A 22,471-nucleotide genomic window follows, 5' to 3' on the forward strand; every position below is an offset into this window, starting at 1 on the left:
TACCGACCGCAGCGGGGGCGGGGCCCAGCCCGGCGTGGGGCGGAGCTCCGGGGCCGCGGAGCTTTCGGGCCCGCGCGGCTGAAGATGGATTTCACTCCCCAAGTATCTGCGAAACGTCCTCGAGCAGTCCGGTGTGCCTGGGGGGGGCGGGGGGGGGGCGCGGCCCCGGGAGGCGCGGGGGGCGGCGCGGCCCCGCGAGGCGGGAGGCAGCCGCGAAGCCGAGCTCTAAGCTGAAACCGGGTCCCCAGTGCCTCGCTCGGTTCTCGGCCTGGAATCGGTGCTCAAGGGTATTTGCCTCGGTTAGGAACTCTGCCTTTCACCCTAAACCACTTCTTCCTTTCTGAGTTTCTGCATCTGAAAAATGGGTGTACTGTTACCTCCTTCAAAGGGCTGTTGTGAAGATTAGAAACGGTCTGCATAAGAAAGCACCTATTAAACCCCTGAAAGGCCAACTCTAATCCCTCAAGGTCTTTATGGTCTGGCCCTGAGGTTCTTAACCTTTTATGATTCGCAGCCCCTTTAAGATGCTGATGGACGCTATGGGCCTTCCCAGGAAAGTTACAGAGGGAAACGAAATGTTACATACTTTCCAGGGAAATTCTTAGAGCCCCTAAATGTCAACAATGTATCCCCTAAGTGTTCGTGAACTCCAGCTTGAGAAAGAGGCACCTACTGTGTCAGATGCTTTCCAGACATCATCTCCTTTAACCTGCAAACAGCCCCATGAGTTCGAGATGATAATTGTCTCCATTTTGTGGATGAGCAAGCTGATTTTCAAAGAGTGAAAGTTCACTTACTTGCCCGATGTCATTCAGGTACTGAGAAACACAGCTGAGGTTAAGATTTTTTTCTGGACTCTTGGGCCTTTCTGTGATGGCAGATTGCTCTTCAGAGAAAAGATGGAGTGCTATAATAAGAGTAACAGGTAACAATAAATAAAAAAACTAATAAAATTAGCAAATAGCAAAAATAACACTAACAAAATGCTATTGAATCACAATGGGAAGACAAATTAATTCTGACTGGGGAGAGGAAAACATATCGGAGGAGGTAACATTTGAGCTAGCCCTAAGAAATTATAACCCCCAGAACATTAGGGTGGGTTAGAACGTAAGCACAGCGCCTGGCACATATTTAAGGCTCAATAAATGTTTGCTGAATAAACAATTTCTACAAAGTGTCTCCAATCAGCTCTGTGTTTGGGGGAAGACAAATCTGGCAATAAGATGATGAATGTAGGTTAGAGAGCCCGGGCCTTCAGAAGGGAAGGTCAGGGGCACCTGGGTGGCTCAGTCGGTTAAGCGTCTGCCTTCGGCTCAGGTCTTGATCTCAGGGTCCTGGGATCGGGCCCTGAGTTGGGCTCCCTGCTCAGCGGGGAGTCTTCTTCTCCCTCTGCCCCTTCCCCCTCTCTCCCCTCCTGCCCACTCTTGCTCTCCCTCTCTCTCAAATAAATAAAATATTTGAAAGAGAGGGAGAAAGAAAGAAAGAAAAAGAAAGAAAGAAGGAAAGAAAGTGAGGCCAGGGGACACCTGGGTGGCTCAGTCAGTTAAGCATCTGATTCTTGATTTTGGCTCAGGTCATGATCTCAGGGTCCTGAGATCGAGCCACGCGGGGGGCTCTGTGCTGGGGGTAGAGCCTGCTTAAAATTCTCTCTCCGCAGCCCCCATCTCTTGAAAGAAAGAAAGGAAAGAAAGAAAGAAAGAAAGAAAGAAAGAAAGAAAGAAAGAAAGAAAGAAAGAAAGAGAGAAAGAGAGAAAGAGAAAGAAAGAAAAGAAAGAAAAGAAAGAAAAGAAAGTAAAGAAAGAAAGAAAGAGAAAGAAAGGGAGGCCAGTTAGTGGGTTCGAGGAATAATCATGACTAGAGGGTATGAAAGGCTGATTTAGCACAGTGGCTGTGCTCGTGGAAAGGAGGACACTGCTGAGAGAAACACCACAGACGTAGAGCTGATTGGATTCTCAGGAATGAGAGAGAGGGAAGAATTGATGATGACTTTGAGGTTTCAAGTCTGGGTGACTGAGAGGGTGGTGATACATTAACTGAGATAGGGAACACAGGAAGAGAAGCAGATTTAGGGGAAGACGAGGAGTTTGAAGCCAGTATTGTTGTTCCTCCATTTCCAGAATCTACTTCTAAGTCAGACCTCCTAACCAGTCTCAACAGGGACCCAGCTCAGGCAGCAGCTAAGGGTGGATGGATATTCTGGTTTGGATTAGGTCAGAAGGAAGACAGCTGTATGTGTGCCCACAGGCATCAAGGCTGTACTTTCCACCCAAGAGAGTAGGGCTTTGACAGAGGTTTCAGGGTGACTGAGCCCAGGAAGGAGCATAGCACAGGATGGGGAGGGAGGTCCAGACCCTCCACTCCACAGGATAAAATGACTTAGATGAGAAGGTGGGTGGTTGGGAGTGGTGGTGGTGGTGGCAGCAGTGAACAGACCCTTCCCAGGATCCGGGTGGCCTGAAGATTCTTGAGTCTGTGACAGTATCGTGTGCCCAGCCTCGGTCTCCACTTAACAGCACCTTACCGTGGTGGTAATACACCTACAGATTAGATTAACACTTAATCTCCCAGAGGATTTAGCCTGTGTCATAGCACACATTTGCCACACCCTCTGTAAAGCCCTGGCTTCGAAGGTTCTTTCCACCGGAAGCTATGACAGAAGGAAATGTGTGGGTGGGGAGGGGTAATGGGTGAGGGGCCCAGGTTCCTGACAGTCTACACCCAGGGAACGAAGAGCAAGCGCCATGTTGAAGCCACCATTGCCACTCAGATCCCTCTTATTCCTGCACCTGCCTCTGCTGGGGGTGGGGCTGAACTTGACGGGCCCCATGCCCAATGGGAATGAAGACGTCGCAGCTGGTGGGAAACGTGGGACTGAAGGGGGTTGGTGAGAGGGGAGCCTGTGGGAAGGGGCCGTACAGAAATCTCGAACCTGCCACGGGGCATTAGAAGGATGCGGGCAGAACTGAAGAGTACTGTGGAGAAGGGAAAGGGGAAGGGTTCTCTGCCCCCTGCCGCTGCTTCTTCTGACCATCATTTCTGGTCTTCCCCTCCCCCCCCTTCGTCTTCTCTCCAACCTAGATTTCTTCCTGACCGCTACACCCCCTGGGACCCTCACCGTTTCCACCCTGCCCCTCCCAGAGGTCCAGTGTTTTGTGTTCAATGTTGAGTACATGAATTGCACTTGGAACAGCAGCTCTGAGCCCCAGCCCACCAACCTGACTCTGCACTACTGGTATGAGAAAAGAAGAGGGGACAGCACAAGGGAGTAAGAGGGGGGTGGGCTGGACCAAGAAAGAGGGTAAGCCAGCGTCCGAGCCTCCCCACCATTTTCTCATGGGGTAAGTCAGTTCAGAGGAGATGGGGCTGGGCTGTGGTATCCGGAGTACCCAAATTTATGCCACTGTTCTTCTTCCTCCCAACCCTTCTCCAGGTACAAGAAGTCCAATGATGATAAAGTCCAGGAGTGTGGCCACTATCTATTCTCCGGAGAGACCACTGCGGGCTGTTGGCTGCAAAAGGAGGAGATCCATCTCTACGAAACATTTGTTGTCCAGCTCCAGGACCCACGGGAGCCCAGGAGGCAGTCCATACAGATGCTAAAACTGCAGAATCTGGGTAAATTGGAAAGGGCGCCAAGAGTCCTGGAATATACTGTGGGGCACTGGAGTATAGGGAGTGGTGTTCTTTCACCTTGAGGGTACTTAGGCAGGAAGGAGGAGGTGAGGGATCGGGATTGGGATCGGGATCGGGAGGGGCGGAGGGATTAGGGGCGCTACCTTCAGGATCCTAACTCATCTAGGCCAGGGCAATGACCACACACACACACACACAAACACACATATCTCCAGTGATTCCCTGGGCTCCGGAGAACCTGACCCTTCGCAACCTGAGCGAATCGCAGCTAGAACTGAGCTGGAGCAACAGACACTTGGACCACTGTTTGGAGCACCTTGTGCAGTACCGGAGTGACTGGGACCGCAGCTGGACTGTGAGTGACCGGGGTCATGAATGTAGCAGCTCTAAGGCCAAGCAAATGGGGATAGAGGATTCAGTCAGCCAAGTAGGAGGGCTTGATCTCAAGCTGCTGTTCTCTGCCTCCTGGTTCCTCTGCTCTGTCTCTCCCCTCATCCAGCTCCTTTGCCTGTAATGACCAGTGGACTTTCCATTAACGTTTCCCTACCCGTACTCTTCCCAATACCTGATAGGCAAGTAAATAAAAGGGAGCCTTCCAGGGGATCTGGCGAGGAGGCATTAGATTCTAGTCGGTGAAGGGAGCAGGGTGGCTTGAGTAGTCAAGAGAGGAGAGAAGAGCTGGGAAGGACTGGATGACGTGGGGGGAGGGGCCGCGGTTTTAATTCTCCCTTCTTTTTTAGACACCCATCTCTCCCTCACTCTCTTTCTCCCCAAGGAACAATCAGTGGACCACCGAAATAGCTTCTCTCTGCCTAGCGTGGATGGGCAGAAACTCTACACATTCCGTGTCCGGAGCCGCTATAATCCACTCTGTGGAAGCGCTCAGCGCTGGAGTGAATGGAGCCGCCCTATCCGCTGGGGCAGCAATACTTCCAAGGGTAAAATGGGCCTAAGGCCTCACCGTGACCCATGAGCCCGGCACCCCAACCCTTTCGAGCATCACTCTCTTTTGCTCTACCTCTCGACCCCTAAGCCCCCCAAACTTGGTGGCCCATCTCCCCTCACTGTTCAACCTCAACCCCCAGGTTGCAGGGCTTTTCTGTGTAGGGTTGGCTCAGTATGTTGTTAGAGTGGGCGGGGGGGGGGGGGATCAAGAACGAGGTGGAGGGGAGATAGAATGTTTAAGATTCCCCTACAGCATTTCCGGAAAGCCTGCATGGCAAAGATAGCTTTGGAAGCAGACAGATGTCGGGTTTTAAACCTGGCTCTGCTGCTTACTCCCCCCTCTTTGACCTTGGGCACATCGCTAACCTCTTTGATTCTGTCTCCTCATCTGTAAGATGGAGATAATGATTGTCCCCCCCCCCACCCCCGCCACTCTCAGGAGTTGTGAGGATTAAGGGTATGGGAAGTGTCTAGCACAGAGCCTGGCACTAAAGTTGGGGCACTACAGATGTTAGGTCACTTTCTCTTTCTTCTTTTTTTTTGTAGAGGATCCTTTGTCGTTTATTTTGAAAGCTGTGCTTATCCCCCTTGGCTCCATGGGATTGATTTTTATCCTTATCTGTGTGTACTGCGGCCTGGAACGGTGAGATTTCAGATATCCCAGGAAAACGAGGTGGGGTGGCTGGGAAGAAATAGTAGAGGAGGATTATCACAGGGTCTCCAGGAGTAGAGAGAGGGACAGCAAGGAACGAGGGATCACTCAAGGGGGGCATGGTGATGGAAGGAAGCTGCAGGCACACAGACCGCAGAAGCCCTTCATTCCATCTGGGAGAACTGGGAGAAGGGTACTGGACGAGCGTAACCGACATGCTCCTGCTCCCTCTTTCTCCTCCGTTCAGGTGGTTGCCCCGCATTCCTACCCTCAAGAACCTCGAGGATCTGGTCACCGAATACCACGGGAACTTTTCGGTGAGAACATTGTCACAGGCAGACTGCAGTTTGTGGACCACCGACTGCCTCTGCCCAAAAGTCAGACAGAGTATGGGGGCCAGAGGGGAGGGGAGGGGGCCTGCACTAACTGTCAGGATGTGGCCGGCCAGTGGGAGGTTGGGCTAGATGGGAGAGCAACACACCGAAGAACTGATCATATAGATCGGGTGGGGCAGATGGCAACAGCGTTATGGGGGGGCCCTGGGAGTCTGTGTGTCCCTTCCGTAATCACAGGCGTTGCAGACCTTGTAAGAGCTCCCTTCGTACAGAGCCCGGGTCTTTTACTCCCTGTGCCTAATTGACCCCTGACCTGGAGATATCTGTCTTTAGGCCTGGAGCGGAGTGTCCAAGGGCCTGGCCGAGAGTTTGCAGCCAGACTACAGTGAATGGCTCTGCTACGTCAGTGAGGTTCCCCCCAAAGGAGGGGCTCCAGGGGAGGGGCCTGGGGGCTCCCCCTGCAGCCAGCATGGCCCCTACTGGGCTCCCCCATGCTACACCCTGAAACCTGAAACTGGAGCCCTGATACCCTGACAGAACCCCAGAACCCTGTAGTCCTAAATTGTACTAACTTCCCCTCTAACCAGCCTGGGTCCCATGCTCACCTCGCCCCCCTGTGGCTGATTCTGAATTTTATGCCCCCTATAACTTCCCCCCCCCCCCCCCCCCCCCCCCCATTCAATATCTCCTATCGTCCAATTGCCCCTTTGCCCTGAGCACGCGGCTCATCTTCCCAGATCCAGCCCCTCCTCCTCCTCGCAGGATTATTTCTCCCGCAGTCCCTCCGTCCTTCCCTCCCTCCTTCCATCTACCCTTCAATTATGCTCCAAGCAATGAGAAATAAAGCTTCTGTTGATCGTCAAGAATGTCTGTTGTTGGGGCGGGGAGCAAGGGAAATGTGGGGTGCAAGGAGGGTGCGAGGCATGGTGCTGACAGGAGGAAAAAGGAGTAGTAGACTCATGATGTGCAAGTAGTACCACAAATTAACTAAAGATGAGCAGCGTTCAAGAAATTTGGCTTTTCTCTAGGTGTCCTGCACTCCTACCAGCATGCATTTTATTTTATTTATTTTTTTAAAGATTTTATTTATTTATTTGACAGAGAGATAGAGAGAGCCAGACAGCACAAGCAGGGGGAATGGCAGAGGGAGAGGGAGAAGCAGGCTCCCCGCTGAGCAGGGAGCCCGACGTGGGGCTCGATCCCAGGCCCCCGGAATCAGGACCCAGCCGAGGGCAGACCCCCAACTGACTGAGCCACCCACGTGCCCCTTATTTTATTTTTAAAAGGATTTTATTTATTTATTGGGCGGGGAGGAGCAGAGGGAGAGGACAAGCAGACTCTGCACTGAACGTGGAGGAGCCCGACGTGCGGGCATCGATCCCAGGACCCTGAGATCACGACCTGAGCTGAAACCAAGTGCCACAGCCTTAACCCACTGAGCCACCCAGGCGCCCCGCAGGACGCATTTTCGAATTAGATTTACTGTGTTGCCCCCCTCCCCAGCAAATCTTTCACAGATCCCACCTGGGTTCTTCTCCCCTTATCCTTACTCCACCTTCTGCTACATATACCACTTCTGACCTCATAATCCCTCAACTTCAGCCTCAGGCCCCACCCCTAGGGATGCTGGCTATCCACCACTGCCAGTGGCTCTCTCCTGTCTGCCCTGTCTGGGCCTCTTCAGCCTATGCGATCCACCGACCTCTCCAGACCCCCAACCCTATGGGCCCACTTGCCCCCCCCACCTCCCAGGACCTCTAGAACATTCTCCTTCTGAATGACTCATCAGGCCTCCATCTGAAGAGTGAGAAGATCTTGAGAGCATGTTCATTTTCATCAAACATGGAGGTGAGGGGCATTACAGAGCTGGAGTCTGTATGTAGGGCTGGGGAGGTTTGAGGGCAGTGGGGGGGGCGGTCACAGGGATGGTATACCTAGAGAAGGGCCACATGCCCCATCCCATGTCTTCTCAGATAATCAGCAGTTTCTGGTCAATACCAATTGCTCTGTCCTTCTGTTGCTGCATTATACCCGCAATAAAGTAGGGTTGCCTAAAACAGGTGAGGAGTTGGGGGGAGGGGACTAAAGGCCAAGGGTTAGAAGTCCGCGGGGTCATTTCCAGCCTCCAAGCCCTCCAACGGGCAAGAAGAGAGCTCTTTGAATCCAACAGCTTCCTCCAGTCCCTTCAGGATAGGATCACTGCCCTTTTTGCTCCCACTCCCCTTCCTTAGCTGCCCCAATAACCCTGTGGCCTCCCTCCAGACACCATCGATTTGTGTGATGAAACGGGGACAATGAAGTTGCTTTTCCTGACGAGGACCCCTGGAGACTATGCCAGCAAATTCCTTACTGCTCGAAACACCTACTATATTTGTAAGGTGGAGTATGGAGCACCAGGTAGAGGCTTGGGAGCATTCCTGAAAGATAGGGCAGGGCCCTCAAACTGGACTGTGAACCTTGTCCAAAATGGACTGTGAACCTTGTCCAAAATGGACTGTGAACCTTGACCCTCAACCAGGTCCAAACTGACCATCTCCAGTCAGCCTAAGAAAGAGCACTGCCTCTACAACAATAGGGTAGGTTTATGCATATTATGCCCCCCCCCCCCAGACCTGAGCCTAGGGTTGGACCTGAGGGGGAAGAAATCAGGTATATCAGCTCACAGTAGCATCGAGTGTTAGGTTCCTGAAATCTTGGGCTTTGGAAGGGGGGAGACGGGGTGACAGAGGCTGGAGATAGCACACTGCTGTGTTCACAGGAACCCGACTAGAGAATGCCTACAGAGCTTTTGTGCCTCTCCTGAAGAATCCAGAACCTGAGCTAATTGGTAAGGAGCACAATGGAGGAAGGAGGAACGTGGAGAGGACCGTACACAGCCGGGTGATAGAGTACATTCTCTATATGGAGTGCGAATTGTGTAATGAGGCAGGATCCTAGGAAAAGGGGACTACGGCCTAGGTCCACTTTAGGATGGGTGTTTCGCTCAAACCGGCTGGAGTAGCATGTGTCACTCACCCCTACTCCTCACCCCCATTTCTCGGGCACTGTCTTGATATAATCTCCCTATCACCACCCATCGTTTCCATCTTTCCCTTCATCCTTTTCTCTTGGAGTCTCGGTGTCCCAGTTCCCACCGAAAAGAGCAAAATTTAGGCACCTTCAGATCACTCCTCAGCCTAGCTTTGGGCCCAGTTATTCCAAGTGATCACTGGAATGATGGGAGGGATGGGGTGGGTAGGTAAGGTCTCTAGTCCTCAGAGGTGGGGGTGCCTTTTCCTGGTTCTCAGACACCTTGCGCGTACAATGTGACCTCCTGGAGAGGAGCCGAATGAAATCGCTTAGAAGCCAAGAAGCCAAGAAAGTCAGTCCAATTGAGTCCTCCGTGACCCTCCCAGTAAGACTCCCCAAATGTAGTCTGTCCCTGCACCCCCCCTTCCCTACCAGCCAACCCAAGGCTCCTGCACCCTGCCCCCCCACCCCCGGGATGAATTTCCTTTCCAAATCCAACATCCATGCCCAAGACCTGCCTCCAACTTCTCTTGGCCTGCCACGGGCCATAGTTTGTAGAAAGCTTCCCTGCAGGGGCCTCTTTATCTACTTATGGATCCTTTCCTTTTCCAGTCCAAATCAACGGGAAGATTGGATGAAGAGGGGTCCCCTCGCAGGGGTCTGATCTTTAGGACCAGAGCGGACTTTTTCAGTAGAAGGGATAAACATCGCTAACTAAATAAAGTGCCCAAGTGAGCGCAGTAATACGAGGTATGAAATTACTGGAATTCAACATGAGGTCCCTTCTTCAAGAAAGACTCCTTCTCCCAATATCTGCACCAAGGCTTAAGTGTGCCCCAGGCACCGTGGAGGCTCTGAGGGTGGGTAGGAGTGGCAGGAGAGGGCTGGGGTGAGCACATGGGTGGGAGTGAGGCAAGACTGTGAAGTCTGCTACAATGAGCCTTTGAGGGACAGAGTAGGGGGTGGGGTCTTATCCAACCAGACTACCTCCCCTTGAGAGGCCTATCACAGCCCGCCCACTACTGCTGGGGTTCCGTGAGGGATTGGCAGCTTCCCTCCACCCACCACGATGATCCACCAACTCCCCCTGCTGAAATTTCCCCAGCCCCCCCACCTCTCCTCCGCTTCTGAGTAGTCCCTCCCGCCAGTCCTCTGCCTCCCCCACCCCCTGCCTTATCTGAGGGGAGCAGCAAGGCAGCAGAAACCAGAGCTGGTTATAGGCATTTATTGAATTTATTCATTTATTGATTTGACACACTTCCCCACTCCAATCTAGCACATGATACAATCTGGGTAGGCCAGGCGCTGACACAGGAAATGATGGGAACCCACAGCAGTGGCGGGGGAGGGGACAATGCAAAGGGGACTGGGGGAGGGGCTGCTTTGGGGGCTGGGGTGGGGAAGGAGCCCCAGATGGCCACCCTGGCAGGTGCTAGTAAACCTGATCCACATTCCCCTCCATCCCCGCTCATTTCCCAGACCCTCGGCCAAGCTCCCCAGCTCCCCCTTCCCTGTTCCACCCCTCCCCCCTGCTTGCCACCACACACACTTCCACATAACCCCTGTAGTCAGGCAAGGGGAAGAAGGGCAGGGACAGCTGTCAGGGGCCTGGAACAGGGAGGTCTCTGTGCCTAACTTTACCACCCTAAATCCTTCCCTCCTCTTCTCCCCCCCCCCCCCCCCCCCCTTTTCCGGCCCCAGACTAATTCCAGGCCTTCAGTGCACTCTCCCACCATAGCGCTAACCCGCAGTGGGTCATGCGAGAGCGCGGCCGCACCCCCAACAGCACACACTCCCAGACACAAGGTGAACCAGGGGGCCTGGCTTAGCTTTTCCCGTAGGGCAACTCTAAGCTAGGTCCGCGCAGACCTTGTTCCAGACATCTCCACAGCAGAGCTTTCCCCCTTGCTCAGTACAGCTCTCCATTGCTGCTCCCCTGCCCCCTGCTCTCTGGCGGCCTGGAGCTCTCTCTCTCCCCCCCACCCCACTTCCCATGTTTCCCCAAGTAATGTCTGTAGTGTTTGCATCATGTCACTATGACAAAGCCTTCAGAAAGAAAAAAAAAAAAAAGCATTCTCCCCATCACTAGCACCTTGCCACTGTTAAAAATCTCTATATTTGTGTTTATATTTCTTTAAAAGTTTATAAAAAGCCTTTCTGTTATCTGCAGCCTTCCAAGGGTGATTTGGCCTGGTGAGCCCCTCCAGTGCTCAGACCCTGGCCCTTCCAGGTCCCTACTACCCCACCCTACCCACCCCCCCCCACTGGCCTAAGGGGCCACTGCATAAAAATCCCAGGCTCGAGCTAGCCCGGACCAGCTCAGGTAAGACTACAAAAGATCCTGCTCCCAAAGGCAGGGGTAAGGCCACTGGTGACTTCACATTTCCAACAGCATTGCCCACCCCTGCTCTGAAACCCAGGGGGCGGGAATGGAGGGAGCCACGGATGGTTCCCAAGAGGGGGCCTCACCCCCCAATTGGCACAGTGAGAAGAAACCCTTTCCCTTTCCCCCCACCCCTTTCCCTCCCTCCCTCCACAGTTCCCAGATGGGGCAGCTTTATCTTTAGAATTTCCTCAAGGCCCCCGTGTGAGCAGACCCCACCCTCGCTCTAAAGCAGGGTCCCGAATTCCCAGGGAGGGGTCAAGGGTAAGGAGTGGAAATGGGCACGCCTGGCTCCGCCGCTGAAGCAGGGGACAAAGCTTCCAGCCGGGGCTCAGGGATCTGTGGGAAGAAGAAATGTAAGACAAAGAGGCTCATCTGGGGCATGACAACTGTCCACCATTACGGTCCACGCCCCCCACAAAAAAACCCCACAAAAAACAGAGACAGCCCTTCCCCCTACCTCGCCTGTGCTGCTGCTGCTAGGGGCGGGCATTGCTGAGGGGCCTGGAGGTCCCATGGGGAGCTACGCCCCTCTAATACGACGCCCTCTCCCCCATTCCCCAGGGGCTCCAGCCACCGCCCCCCTCCCCGGCCGCCAGTTCTAAAGCTCCCTCTTGCTCAGATCATGGCACTAGCTGGGCACCTAGGAGTGGCTGTAGGTTGTGAGATGCTACCGTGCATGAAGAGGTGTCCTACCTGGCTCGAAGTTGAAGTCCAGTCCCTCGCCCCCATCCATGAGGTCGCTGATGATGTTATCCACGTCACACTCCAGGTTCTCCATATACATGTCAAGATCCAGATCCTGAGGCATTCGGTCTTGGCTTGCAGCTTCAGTACCAGGTGTGAGCACAGGAGCCCCCAGGGGCTTGGGGATGGGAGCCCCTGCCATGACCGGAGGTGGTGCTATCATAGAAAGGGTGGGGACCAGACTGCTGGGGCCTGGGGCCTCTAGCGGCTTGGGACAGAGGCCAACTCCTGTGGCTAGCTTGCTGGAGGAAGGTAGCCCCCCCAGCAACAGAAGTGTTGGAGCCTGGGACAGAATGGGGTCTACCTGGGTCATGAGCACATCGGCAGGGGGTGGTGGCGTATCAGAGGTGAGCAGGGCCTCCAGAGACTGGGGGCTTGCGAAGCACCCTTCTCCTGCTGCCAGGGACCCCTCTGCTGAGCTGAAGAGGGAGGTGCTGTAGGTGTGTAAGGGACCCGGGACCCCAGGATGCTGCAAAGAGAAGCCAGAGAGACTACTCCGAGAGAGCAGGGAATGGGACGAGGTGAGATTGAGCCCATCTAACAGCTCGAGATCTTCGTTTAGGGTGGGAGGGACACCCCCTGCGTAGCTGCTGACTGAGGCTGGCATCTCCTCCTCGGCCAGCACCTCAGACTCTGCCCTCATGGGGGAGTGCCGAGTGCTGATGGTGCTGGCATTGGAACTGCTTCGTGGACGGAACGTGGTCCACACATCGGCCTCTTCGCGGTTTCGCGAGCAAGGGCTGCCTGGCCACTTGGGAAAGTGGCCGACCGGGCTCGCTGGAGTGGCGCCTTCAGGTGGAGCCGGCAGCACGGCAGGTTTCTTCTTGGGGGCCTTGCTGCGGCCCCGGAGCAGCTTGCTGCTGCTATCCATGGAGGCTGCCCGGCGGCGGGGAGCCTTGCCACTCTTGCCTCCTTCAGGATTCAGCATCCACCAAGAGCTCTTGCCGGTAGCCTCGTTGTGAACCTTGATGAACTTGCTGTGCAGGGACAGGTTGTGGCGGATGGAGTTCTGGAGGGGGCAGAGGCAGCGGGAAAGGGGCATGAGTTATGTGCAGGGGAGGCCCGTGGCCAGCAGCCCCGCCTCGAAGGACGCTGGGACAGAGCAGGGGCACTCCTAGAAACCCAGAGCTATCAAACCCCGGGGGGGGGGGGGGGGGGGGAACAGGCAAAGGTAGGGGGGGGGATTAGAGCGGGGTTGGGGGAGGGGGAGACCGTACACAGTTCCCACCCAAAGACAAGATGCTCAGTCTCTGCTGCTCCAGATGTCTCTACACAAGGGCCCAGGACACAAGCCGGGTAACAACCTACTGCTGAGGCCACTGGGCCCATTCTGGAAAAGCTCACAGCACTGCACTCCTCCCAGGTCTCTGGGGGGCTGTCTGGGGCTGGTGGGCATTTACTGGGGAGACGCACTCCTGATTCCACAAGAACTAGGATTAGGTGGGAAAGAATTCCATGGCTCCAGCCTCTTTCCTTGAGTGTAGGCTTGGGTGGAGTTTACGGGACAGTGGTGTGACACCAGCCCAAGACTGGCCCACCCTGTCTTGAGCCAGTTCTCTGACTAGGCTGAGGGGCTGGAACCTCAGCAGAGCGAGTGCTCTACTCCGCATGGGGCATTTGAGCCCCAGCTCTCCAGAGGATTTGAAGATCTCTCTCTCTTTTTTTTTTTCCTGATTCCTCCCAGTCCTTGGGCAGACACGCTCAACTACATTCAGGCCAGGCGCCTCGCTGTACCTCAGATACACAAGGCACGTTCCCTTCTCCCTCCCTCCTCGTCCTAGGAAGGATCCCCCTTCTGTAAATTCTGCTAGTTCCTCAAGACCAAGTGTAAGTTCCCTCCCTTCTATTAAGTGGTTGCTTGACTTCTGCGGCCAAATCTCTCATATGGTATTTTTAATCTGTTCCACACAATCTGACCCAACCTATATTGTATTATTTACAATTTCACATAATTAGTCTCATCGAGTATAAGCGCCCATGGCACAGATCATGTTGTCCAGTCAGGCAGTCCTCAACGGCGCCCCCTCGGAGTGCCAAGCTCTCAGGACATAATCAGTACCTTGTCGCCTTATTGGTGAGTGGCCCTCGGGTGACAATAGTGAGCCTCCCCTTGAGGCTCTATCAGCTTTGGAGCACCTTGGGTATTGGAAGCTCCATGTCCTCCCTCCCTCCCTCCTTCCCTCCCTCTGTTCTCCCTTCCTCCCTCATTGCTGATATTCCGCTAGAGATAAGTTTTTTCCCAGGGGCCCAGGGAGCTGAGATTGGCAGTTTCTTGAGCCCCCAGAGCAGCTTCTTTCTACTGGTTGCCCCAGGCTAGTTACACCATCCTTTTGTGTCCCCCCACCACCTCCCTTCCCTGTCCTACCTCCTTTCCCCTACTTCCCCTCAGGAATTTGTGCCTAAGATCTCCAACCTTAGGGGCATTTGACCTCCCACATGGAGCTCTTTGGTGTTTAGAAACTTGGGAGGAGCCCAGGAGGGCTTGGAGCTACTAGGAGGCTGAGGGTCTGACTGGTGCTCCAGATAAGGAGACCCTCTGCCTGGGGAAAGATGCTCAAGTAGCTTCTTGTTCCAGAGTTCTTTAGCCAGAGAACTCCTTGTCTCCCTGGGACCCTTCAGTAATGGCTACTACCCTGGCCGCACTGGTACTCCTCGTTCCTTGAAGGGAATGGAAACTTGTCCATCTAGATAGTAACTGTCCAGCCTTGGTAACTGAGTGCCCCCGTGACTTCTGGCACTGAGATTCCCCACCCCCCCCACCCACCCAGTTCATCCTTCAGCTCTGGCTCTACTGAGAAGCTCCATTCCTCTCTCTACACTCAATACCCAAGGGGCCCATTTGGTTAACCCCTCTTCTTTAGACCTCAGAACTAGTACATAGTACAACCTCTTACCTGGAGAGGTCAGCTCCCTAGAAGCCTATAATGCCTACCTGTTGGAAGTGGGGTGGGGGGGTGACTCCTAATTGTTCCCCCAAGCCACCCAAACAAAGCTTTCTTGTTCTTAGTGAGTGCCACCCCCTGGTGGGGTGGGAGTACTTCTGGCCCACGACCAGAGGAGCCAGTTCAGCAACCCCCCCCCCAGGCTTACCCCTTGGAGTGGGGCAGGGGTGGGGATGGGGGATGAGAGGCTGGGAGGCCCCAAGCTCAGCCTGATTTGGCTTCACCATCATTCCAGTGAAAAGAATTTGGCAGCATGGACTAGCAGAAAGAGGATATGATTTCTAGTTAGACCTGAGTTCAAGTCCTTGCTCTACTGATACCAGGCGAGTTTCCTGACCTTTCTGTACCTTAGTTTCCCAACACGTAAAATGTGGAGTCTCACAATCGCTGTGAAGATTAATAAAACAAAACAAAACAAAACTTAAAAACTACTTTGTAAACAAAAACTCCGCAAATAAGTGTACATTATAAGGAGGGACTACACTCCCACTGCATAACTAACAACTCACGATTATTTCTTCTACCCTGGAAAATGAACCTAAGGGAAAAGAAAAAACAGCTGTGTAGGCTGGGTCCAAGGAGGGGAGCTCTTTATGAGCTGAGACTGTGGCGTGGCAGTCTACCCAGAAATAGTGCCAAGGGTCTCAGTCAGCTGTCCTGTTTTCTGTCCGGCCCAACTCCTGGGGATACTGCAGATCTGATCACTCGATCTCCTACACGTAGGGGAGGACCCTCTGCTCATTCAACCCTCTCTACTTCCTTGTACGCTGATCTCACCACCACGGGGGTGCAAGATGCCAAGGGGCTGAAGCTCCCCATTTCGTAATTAGAGTCCCATATTCCTCAGGACAAGTTTTCAGAGCATCTAGCAAGATCTTTCTTCCTGGTTTCTTCATTGAAGGCCAAGGGAACTCCCAACCTTGTGCTCCAAAGTCAGATCCCTAGCTCTTTTTTTCATAACTATTATTCCTCAACAGTAAATGAAAACTCTCCCCTGGCCCCCGCCACCCCAGACTTAGCCCCTTGCTAGGGAGAGTTTCCTAGCACTACAGGGTAAACTGAGGCAGGTAGCAGCTCATGGCCCTTTTTTCCTCCTGGTCCGTAAGAGCAGCTACTTTACCCCAGGAATATCACCTTTTTTCACCTCTGCCACTCTACCCCCTCTTCTTGAGTAGAGGCGTTCTAGAACAGTACCTCTACCCTGAGGTATTGAGAGGCAAGTGGGGAATCCAAGTAATCCCACAGGAATGGGAGAAAAGGTGTTGGGGTGGGAGGTGGGGGAGGAAGGAAGGCTAGGTTCATGTGGGGAATCCACACAGTTCCTGCTGTACATAGGATAAAGACTTCTCTGTGGAAATAAGTGTCTGGGGCAGCTCAAGCCAAAGTGCTGGGAGTGTTGAGCAGTGAGCAGAGAATTCAATTTTCTCCAAGGCAAGGACAGTGTCTTATTCATCTGCGATCCTCCAGCATCAAGCACTGAGCAGTGGCATATACTATGTCCTAAGTAAATGTGTAATTGATGATTTGAAGGTGGATCTCTGGGGTGGGGGCATAAAAGGCGGCCCCAGAATGGCAGTAAGGAGGCTAGGGGGCCCAGGGGCAGATGGTATTGGGACAGAGGTAAGGGGGTCATAGTTACCTTCCATCCTGCTGAGCTGTTGCTGTCACCCTTGTCCTTGAAGTAGGGCACAGTGCGGACCATCCACTCATAGATCTGGGCGAGTGTCAGTCGCTTCTCGGGGGCGCTTTCAATGGCCTGGCTGATGAGTTCTGCATATGACTGATTTCCCCAGGCATTCCGGCGGGAGCCTCCCTTCCGAGGACCTGTTACAGCCCCCAGGATCCCGGGCTGGGGGCCCCCTGCCGGCTCTGGGAGCTGGGAGGGCAACAGGGTCGGCTCTGAGTGCCCCTCCGTGTGTACCTTCTCTCCCAGACCTGGCTCCACCTCGGGCGGCTCAGACGGCTCAGTAGCGAGCTCTGGTCGGGGAAGGGGCCAGGTGCAGGAGCGCGGACGGCTCTGGGGTTCGAAGTCGGGATCGAGGTCTATGATCGCGGCAGCCTCTGTGGCTGAATTCTCATTCCTTGGATCCATACGTGGAATTGGACCTCCGCCGCTCAGCTTTCAGAGGAGCCTGCCACCGTCCCTCGCGATGCCTCCCCCCAGGGGGGAAGCACCGAGGGCCAGGAGGCACATTCCTGCCAGTCCTCAGAAAGTCGCGAACTTCCCCCTCGCCCCAGGACGCTAGCCCCCAAGCTGTCCCTTCTACACAGTTCTCTGATCCTCTTCTCGACTACAAGCGGACAGCCTCGGAGCTCTTTCCGAGACACCACCTGTAACCTCCGCCTAGCGAAGACACTTTTTCTCCAACCTCTCACTCAGCTTCCTGCTCTTTTAAACCTGAGGCACGGTATCCCCTCATACATTGCGCTCCCATCACCGAACGTCTCCTTAGCCGCAGTTCCCTCCCCCTTTTAAGTTGCTGCCCCCCGGACACTCCTCCCAAATTTCCTCCACCCGGATCACTGCCCTCCCCCACGCCCCGCTCCCCCGCGTCACTTGCCCCTCCCCTAGCTGCCCCTCCCCCCGCCTCTTCCCTGCCCTCCACTCTTGATAGGGCCCGCGGCCCCAGCCTCCCTTATTCCCGCACCAATTCCCCTATCGGCCCCCCCCCACCCCCCACCCCCGGGTTCCCTTTTTGTTTTGCTCGGAGCAGCAGCCCCCGCCTGACGTCTCTGTTTACCACTCGCCGGGGCAGCCATCTGCGCACGCGCCTGGAGAGCCAGTTGGGAAACCGAGTTCTTCAGTCGTGCCACCCTGGTCGGCCTTAGGGGACTACATTTCCCGTCCTACTTCGCGGCCAGGAGCCCGATAAGGGCGGCTGGAGAGCGGCGTGGCAGGATATAGGGAGGTGGAACTTTAATTATTAGAGGTCGTCGCGGACTTTTTCTTTTCTTTAAAAGTCATTTTCCTCCTTTCCCCCCCTTTCCCACCTCCTCCCGTGTGACTCCGGGTCGCCTCGGTGACCGTGTTGAGAGGCGCCAGACCTTTCTCCGTCTTTCCGTGAAAGGAGGGCAGGAGGGAAGAATGCGGTGTCTACAAGAAGCAGAAAACCGAGAGGCAAGAAGCCGAGAACGGACTAGAAAATAGGCTGTATGCGTGTTCGGGAGTTGGGTGACGGGCCTGTGCAACATAAACAAATGCTGGCGATAGTGTCTCCTCTACCCCCCTCAAGCCCCCGTATGCAATTCACGGTGACAGTGCGATCGCTGACCAATCAGTTTTCTCCACTGGCTCTTCTGGCCTCCCCTGAAATACTGATATTCTCCAGGTTCCCATCTTGGGCGGCTTCGCTTCTCATTCAACAGGTCCCAAACGGAACGCGTTATCTGCTCTTGCACCCACACCCCTATACTCTGGCTACCCTTATCTCTGAATTTGGTTACCAGTTGTCCTGATCTGCCCGGTCCTCCAAGCTAGACTTCCCTCTCGCCTTTTCATCTCTTTAACTTTTCCCGTCCAGATCCCAGTCCAGACCTTATTTATCACTGGATTAAGTTGTAATATCATCTTAGTCGGACCTCCTGCCATGAGTCTTTTCCTCACCGTGGTTTATGTTCCATGCTGCCGACAAAGTTAACTCTTCTAAGAAACACTCCTGGTAATAGTAGCTAAAACGTATGGAGCACTTATTATGTGCCCGGCGCTGTGCTGATTGCTTTACATACATTAGCTCGTTTACTCCTCAAATCAACCCTGTACGGTAGGTACTGCTATGAACCCCATTTTATGCGTGAAAACACAAATGCTCAGAAATTCAGTGCCATTCCCAGAGTCACAGCTAGGAGGCAGGAGAACTGGGATCATATCACTTAGGTGTGACCAGAGAATTTCCCTGCTTGAAACGTCCTTTGATTTTCCCTGTTGCCTATGTGATAAAGTTCAGACTCTCCAGCAAGGTACACGCGTCTCTTCAGGTTCAGGCCACTTCCCACCTTTCCTGCTTCATCTTTCACTAGGCACACTAAATTCCAACCAGTCGGAGTTTTGTACTATTTCGGGGAAATGTCGTGCCCTTTTCTACCCTTCCCGCCACCTCCTGGGATGTCCCCCCTGTCATCATCCCCTTCCCAAGTCTCTTATCTTGGAAAATTCCTATTCAGCCTTTCTTGTTCCCCTTAAGTGGACTTCTCCCTTTTCTGCGTTTCCAAGAACTTTGTGCAGGCTTGTGTTATACAGCATAAACGATATGGTACTGTAATGATTTCTTTACATGTATGTCTCCTCCACTAAACTGAACTCCTTGGGGACAGGGGCAAGGTTTACGTATCTCTGTGACCCTAGCCCAAGGTCCCATTCGAGAAATGCTGGTAGAATGAATGGGATCAGGAATTGAATGGCATTACGTTTGTACATTTGACAACTTTTTAGTAAACGTATGGTGGGTACTTTCTGTCCGGCCGTGCCTCAGTTTCCCTGTTAGACAGCGAACTCCTAGGGGCAGGGACTATAATGTAACTTGTCTGTATAGTGCCTAGCGGTGTGGTTTGAGATGTGCTACGTGCTGATGATGCCTTCCTCCTCGTCAGGAAGGACAGATAGACAACTCGGCATTTTTCAGAGGTGGCAGGACACTGGGCCTTCAAAGTGATATTAGTCTGCTCATGGTAACATAACCATCTCGGTGCTACACATTCCTGGCTCCTTCTCCTCCAGGCTGCATGTGTGCTCCATCTGTCATGAAGAGGGTAAATAGAAGACTGCGTATTCCTACCTGAGGTCCAGACTAGAGAGATGGGGCATAGTTGCCCACAGTGCCTGCAGACAGTTCCTGCATATATGCCTCTCCGTCCTGCAGCACAGCCTGGCGTGCGTGGTAAGTGAATCTGATACAGGAGAGCGCCTGGTGGGCACTAGGTCACAAGGAGCTCTCTTTGAACTGAAACAGGTGTGGTGACAGATCATGCAGAGCTGCTGAGACAGGGAAATGGCAGGGTGGGGCAGGCACCTGTCCTGGCTTGAATGATATCTTGCCTTGTCTCCCTTGTGCATTTCTTTCAAAAGGTCCACCTCTTCACCAACTCATGTCCATCACCTCCTTAAATTTCCAATTCAAAGCTCAAAACTTAGGTGCTCTTGGAAGAGCACCCTGACTGACCCAACCTGACAGATCAATCATCTGCTTTCCGTCTCTTGAACCTCTATGAACTCAGTTTGTATTCTTTAATTCTGTGCTCGTGGTTACATAGCTTTTCATTTCATGAGGGCATATTGTCTCCCCGAACTAGATTATAAACTCTGAAATCAATCAACAAATACTTATTGAGTCTTTAGTGTTGAGATGAGGGTATACCTTGAAATCCTAGAAAGACGAAAATGACCATAACCCATAGGACCAGATGATTTAGGAGGGTGAGTTAAAGGATCTGTGGAATAGTAAAAACACTGCTACTTTAAAACACGTATCTGGAGAGGTCAAGGTTATTCACCCTATTACTGTGGGAGTGTTAGAATATACATTAGTCAAGGGACAGAGTTAGCGAGGTAGCCTTGGAAAATAGAAAAGATATTGGTCAGGAGAAAGGACTAACAGGAGGCCCCCAAAAAACGGACTGTAGGGGGCGCCTGGGTGGCTCAGTCGTTAAGCGTCTGCCTTCGGCTCAGGTCATGATCCCAGGGTCCTGGGATCCAGCCCCACATCGGGCTCCCTACTCTGCGGGAAGCCTACTTCTCCCTCTCCCAATCCCCCTGCTTGTGTTCCCTCTCTCGCTGTCTCTCTCTGTGTCAAATAAAATCTTTAAAAACAAAACAAAACAAAACAAAACAAAAACGGACTGTAGTAATAAATTATGAACAGATATGGCAAGATATGGGCGGGGTGGGGAGGCAGGGCTTTTCCCCCGTTGCAACCCCAGAGTTCATGGTCTCAACTGGCTTCCCATTCACGACTTGTTTTTCTTTTTTTCCTCTTCAAGATCATAGAGGGGTCTGGGCGCCTGGGTGGCTCAGTTGGTTAAGCGACTGCCTTCGGCTCAGGTCATAATCCTGGAGTCCTGGGATCGAGTCCCACATCGGGCTCCCTGCTCAGCAGGGGGTCTGCTTCTCCCTCTGACCCTTTTCCCTCTCGTGCTCTCTGTCTCTCATTCTCTGTCTCTCAAATAAATAAATAAAATCTTTAAAAAAAAAAATCATAGAGGGGTCTGACTCTCTTGCCTCCTTCACTGCCACCACCCACTTTTCTACCTGGGTGCCACCCCCCCAACCCTGCTGCCAAATCGGCTTTATTAATTTGAATCGGGATAGCTATTTCCCCACTTTTTTCTTATTCTGCCCAGCTCTGAAAAATCACCCAACCCTCCCTAGCGTTTATATAGGAGTTTTTGCCGGTAACTACAGGAAAGAAGAAAGGGTTAACAAAAATGACAATGAGAAAGTTCCAGGAATCTCGGAGAGCGCCACCTCTACTTGTCTCTGGTCTTCACAGACATGCATGGAATGTACATAGTTTGGGTAGCCCTCTTCCCTAAGTCCTTCTTTATGTGACTCTGTGAAAGATTTCTAGTCCTTCTCTTAGAAGGCAGCACCACCCTCCCAAACTTGTCGTTGTTTTTAAAAATCTTCTTAGTTAATAAACCTTTCTTAAGAGCCTACCGTTTTAGGGGTACCTGGGTGGCTCAGTAGGTTAAGCATCTGCCTTCAGCTCAGGTCATGATCCCAGGGTCCTGGGATGGAATCCCCGGAGCGAGCCCTGTGGTGTGGCAGGCTCCCTGCTCAGTGGGGAGTCAGCTTCTCTCTCTTCCTCTGCAGCTCCCCCTGCTTGTGCTCTCGTTCTCTCTCTCTCTCTGTGTGTCAAATAAATAAAATCTTAAAAAAAAAAAAGAGCCTACTGTTTTCCAGACACCGGGCTGGGTGCTTTTACCTAAAGTGGACCCCAGACTAAAGTCTTCAGGTTTAGCCCCAAGTAGATTTGAGTTGCTACCCCTACTAAGTTCAAGGCAACTTTCAGTCCTTTCTGGACCCTGAAAGTTAGTTCAATACAGTGAAAAGAGCACTAGCTTGAGTCAGGAGATCTGAGACCTTGTCATAGCTCTGTCACTAACTAGTTCGATCATGATAATGATTACAGTACTATCAAAAAGTAACATTTGTTGAGTTTTTATTATGTGTTAAGTACTGTGCTAAGTGCTTTATGTGGATTATCTGATTTGATCCACACAAGAAGCATGTAAGTTAAATGCTGTATTTCCCTTTCAGAGAGGAAAATGAGACTCAGAGAGGGTAAGGCATCTACTTATGGTCCGGTGTTACTAAGTAGCAGAGCAGAGAGACAAATCCAGGCATTCTGACTCCAGAGCCTACACAAGTCAATTTGCCTCCTCTGGCTTCGGTTTCTGCAGTTGTAAATGAGTATATTATATTAGATGATAGCTAACGTCTGTCCTAGCTCTAAAATCCTATTTCCTGTGATCTCCAATCTGGATACAAGACCCCAGATTGTCCTTCTGGTCTTAGGCTTCCCTGAGCTTACACTTCACACCCATGCAATTCAGTTCTGCCCACCACCACCCCAACCCCCCCGGTAGGAATAAGGTCCACAAGGCTTCATCTCTTAGCTTTTGGGCTCACCTGAACTGACTTTCCAGCTTCGTCTTTAACCCTTCCTGCAGGTCTTAATGCTTTCAACCTTTGAAAGTCCTACTGGAAAAAAGAGAAAGAAAGAAAGAAAAAAAGAAAGAAAGAAAGAAAAGAAAGAAAGAGAAAGAAAGAAAGAAAGGGAGGGAGGGAGGGAGGGAAGGAAGGAAGGAAGGAAGAAAGAAAGAAAGA

General features: G+C 52.7%; 3 protein-coding genes across 3 annotated transcripts; 2 read left to right on the forward strand and 1 right to left on the reverse strand.

Annotated features, from left to right (window-relative positions):
* Positions 1–2,729: 2,729 nt before the first annotated feature.
* IL2RG (interleukin 2 receptor subunit gamma) lies at positions 2,730–6,416 on the forward strand. The gene is made up of 8 exons (XM_032393852.1): positions 2,730–2,859; positions 3,082–3,235; positions 3,434–3,618; positions 3,852–3,991; positions 4,412–4,574; positions 5,128–5,224; positions 5,481–5,550; positions 5,902–6,416. The coding sequence occupies exons 1-8, from the start codon at positions 2,745–2,747 to the stop codon at positions 6,100–6,102; spliced, it is 1,125 nt and encodes a 374-aa protein (XP_032249743.1). The 5' UTR covers positions 2,730–2,744; the 3' UTR covers positions 6,103–6,416.
* Positions 6,417–7,391: 975 nt separating this feature from the next.
* Positions 7,392–9,291, forward strand: CUNHXorf65 (chromosome unknown CXorf65 homolog). The gene is made up of 6 exons (XM_032393805.1): positions 7,392–7,416; positions 7,542–7,628; positions 7,831–7,965; positions 8,327–8,395; positions 8,856–8,962; positions 9,190–9,291. The coding sequence occupies exons 1-6, from the start codon at positions 7,392–7,394 to the stop codon at positions 9,289–9,291; spliced, it is 525 nt and encodes a 174-aa protein (XP_032249696.1).
* Positions 9,292–9,793: 502 nt separating this feature from the next.
* FOXO4 (forkhead box O4) lies at positions 9,794–17,205 on the reverse strand. The gene is made up of 3 exons (XM_032393892.1): positions 16,289–17,205; positions 11,657–12,716; positions 9,794–11,299 (listed from the first exon to the last, which is right to left on the reverse strand). The coding sequence occupies exons 1-3, from the start codon at positions 16,739–16,741 to the stop codon at positions 11,292–11,294; spliced, it is 1,521 nt and encodes a 506-aa protein (XP_032249783.1). The 5' UTR covers positions 16,742–17,205; the 3' UTR covers positions 9,794–11,291.
* Positions 17,206–22,471: the final 5,266 nt, after the last annotated feature.

Source organism: Phoca vitulina, unplaced genomic scaffold (assembly GCF_004348235.1).
Source record: "Phoca vitulina isolate PV1807 unplaced genomic scaffold, GSC_HSeal_1.0 scaffold77, whole genome shotgun sequence".
In the NCBI taxonomy this organism is placed as follows: domain Eukaryota; kingdom Metazoa; phylum Chordata; class Mammalia; order Carnivora; family Phocidae; genus Phoca; species Phoca vitulina.

Coding starts and splice junctions, on each gene's coding strand:
- IL2RG (XM_032393852.1), top strand. CDS start 2,745: ATGTTGAAGCCACCATTGCCACTCAGATCCCTCTTATTCCTGCACCTG. Junction 3,236..3,433: donor AACCTGACTCTGCACTACTG/GTATGAGAAAAG, acceptor ACCCTTCTCCAG/GTACAAGAAGTCCAATGATG. Junction 5,225..5,480: donor GTGTACTGCGGCCTGGAACG/GTGAGATTTCAG, acceptor TCCTCCGTTCAG/GTGGTTGCCCCGCATTCCTA.
- CUNHXorf65 (XM_032393805.1), top strand. CDS start 7,392: ATGTTCATTTTCATCAAACATGGAG. Junction 7,966..8,326: donor GGTGGAGTATGGAGCACCAG/GTAGAGGCTTGG, acceptor CTGTGTTCACAG/GAACCCGACTAGAGAATGCC. Junction 8,396..8,855: donor TCCAGAACCTGAGCTAATTG/GTAAGGAGCACA, acceptor CCTGGTTCTCAG/ACACCTTGCGCGTACAATGT.
- FOXO4 (XM_032393892.1), bottom strand. CDS start 16,741: ATGGATCCAAGGAATGAGAATTCAGCCACAGAGGCTGCCGCGATCATA. Junction 12,717..16,288: donor ACAGCTCAGCAGGATGGAAG/GTAACTATGACC, acceptor TGCCCCCTCCAG/AACTCCATCCGCCACAACCT.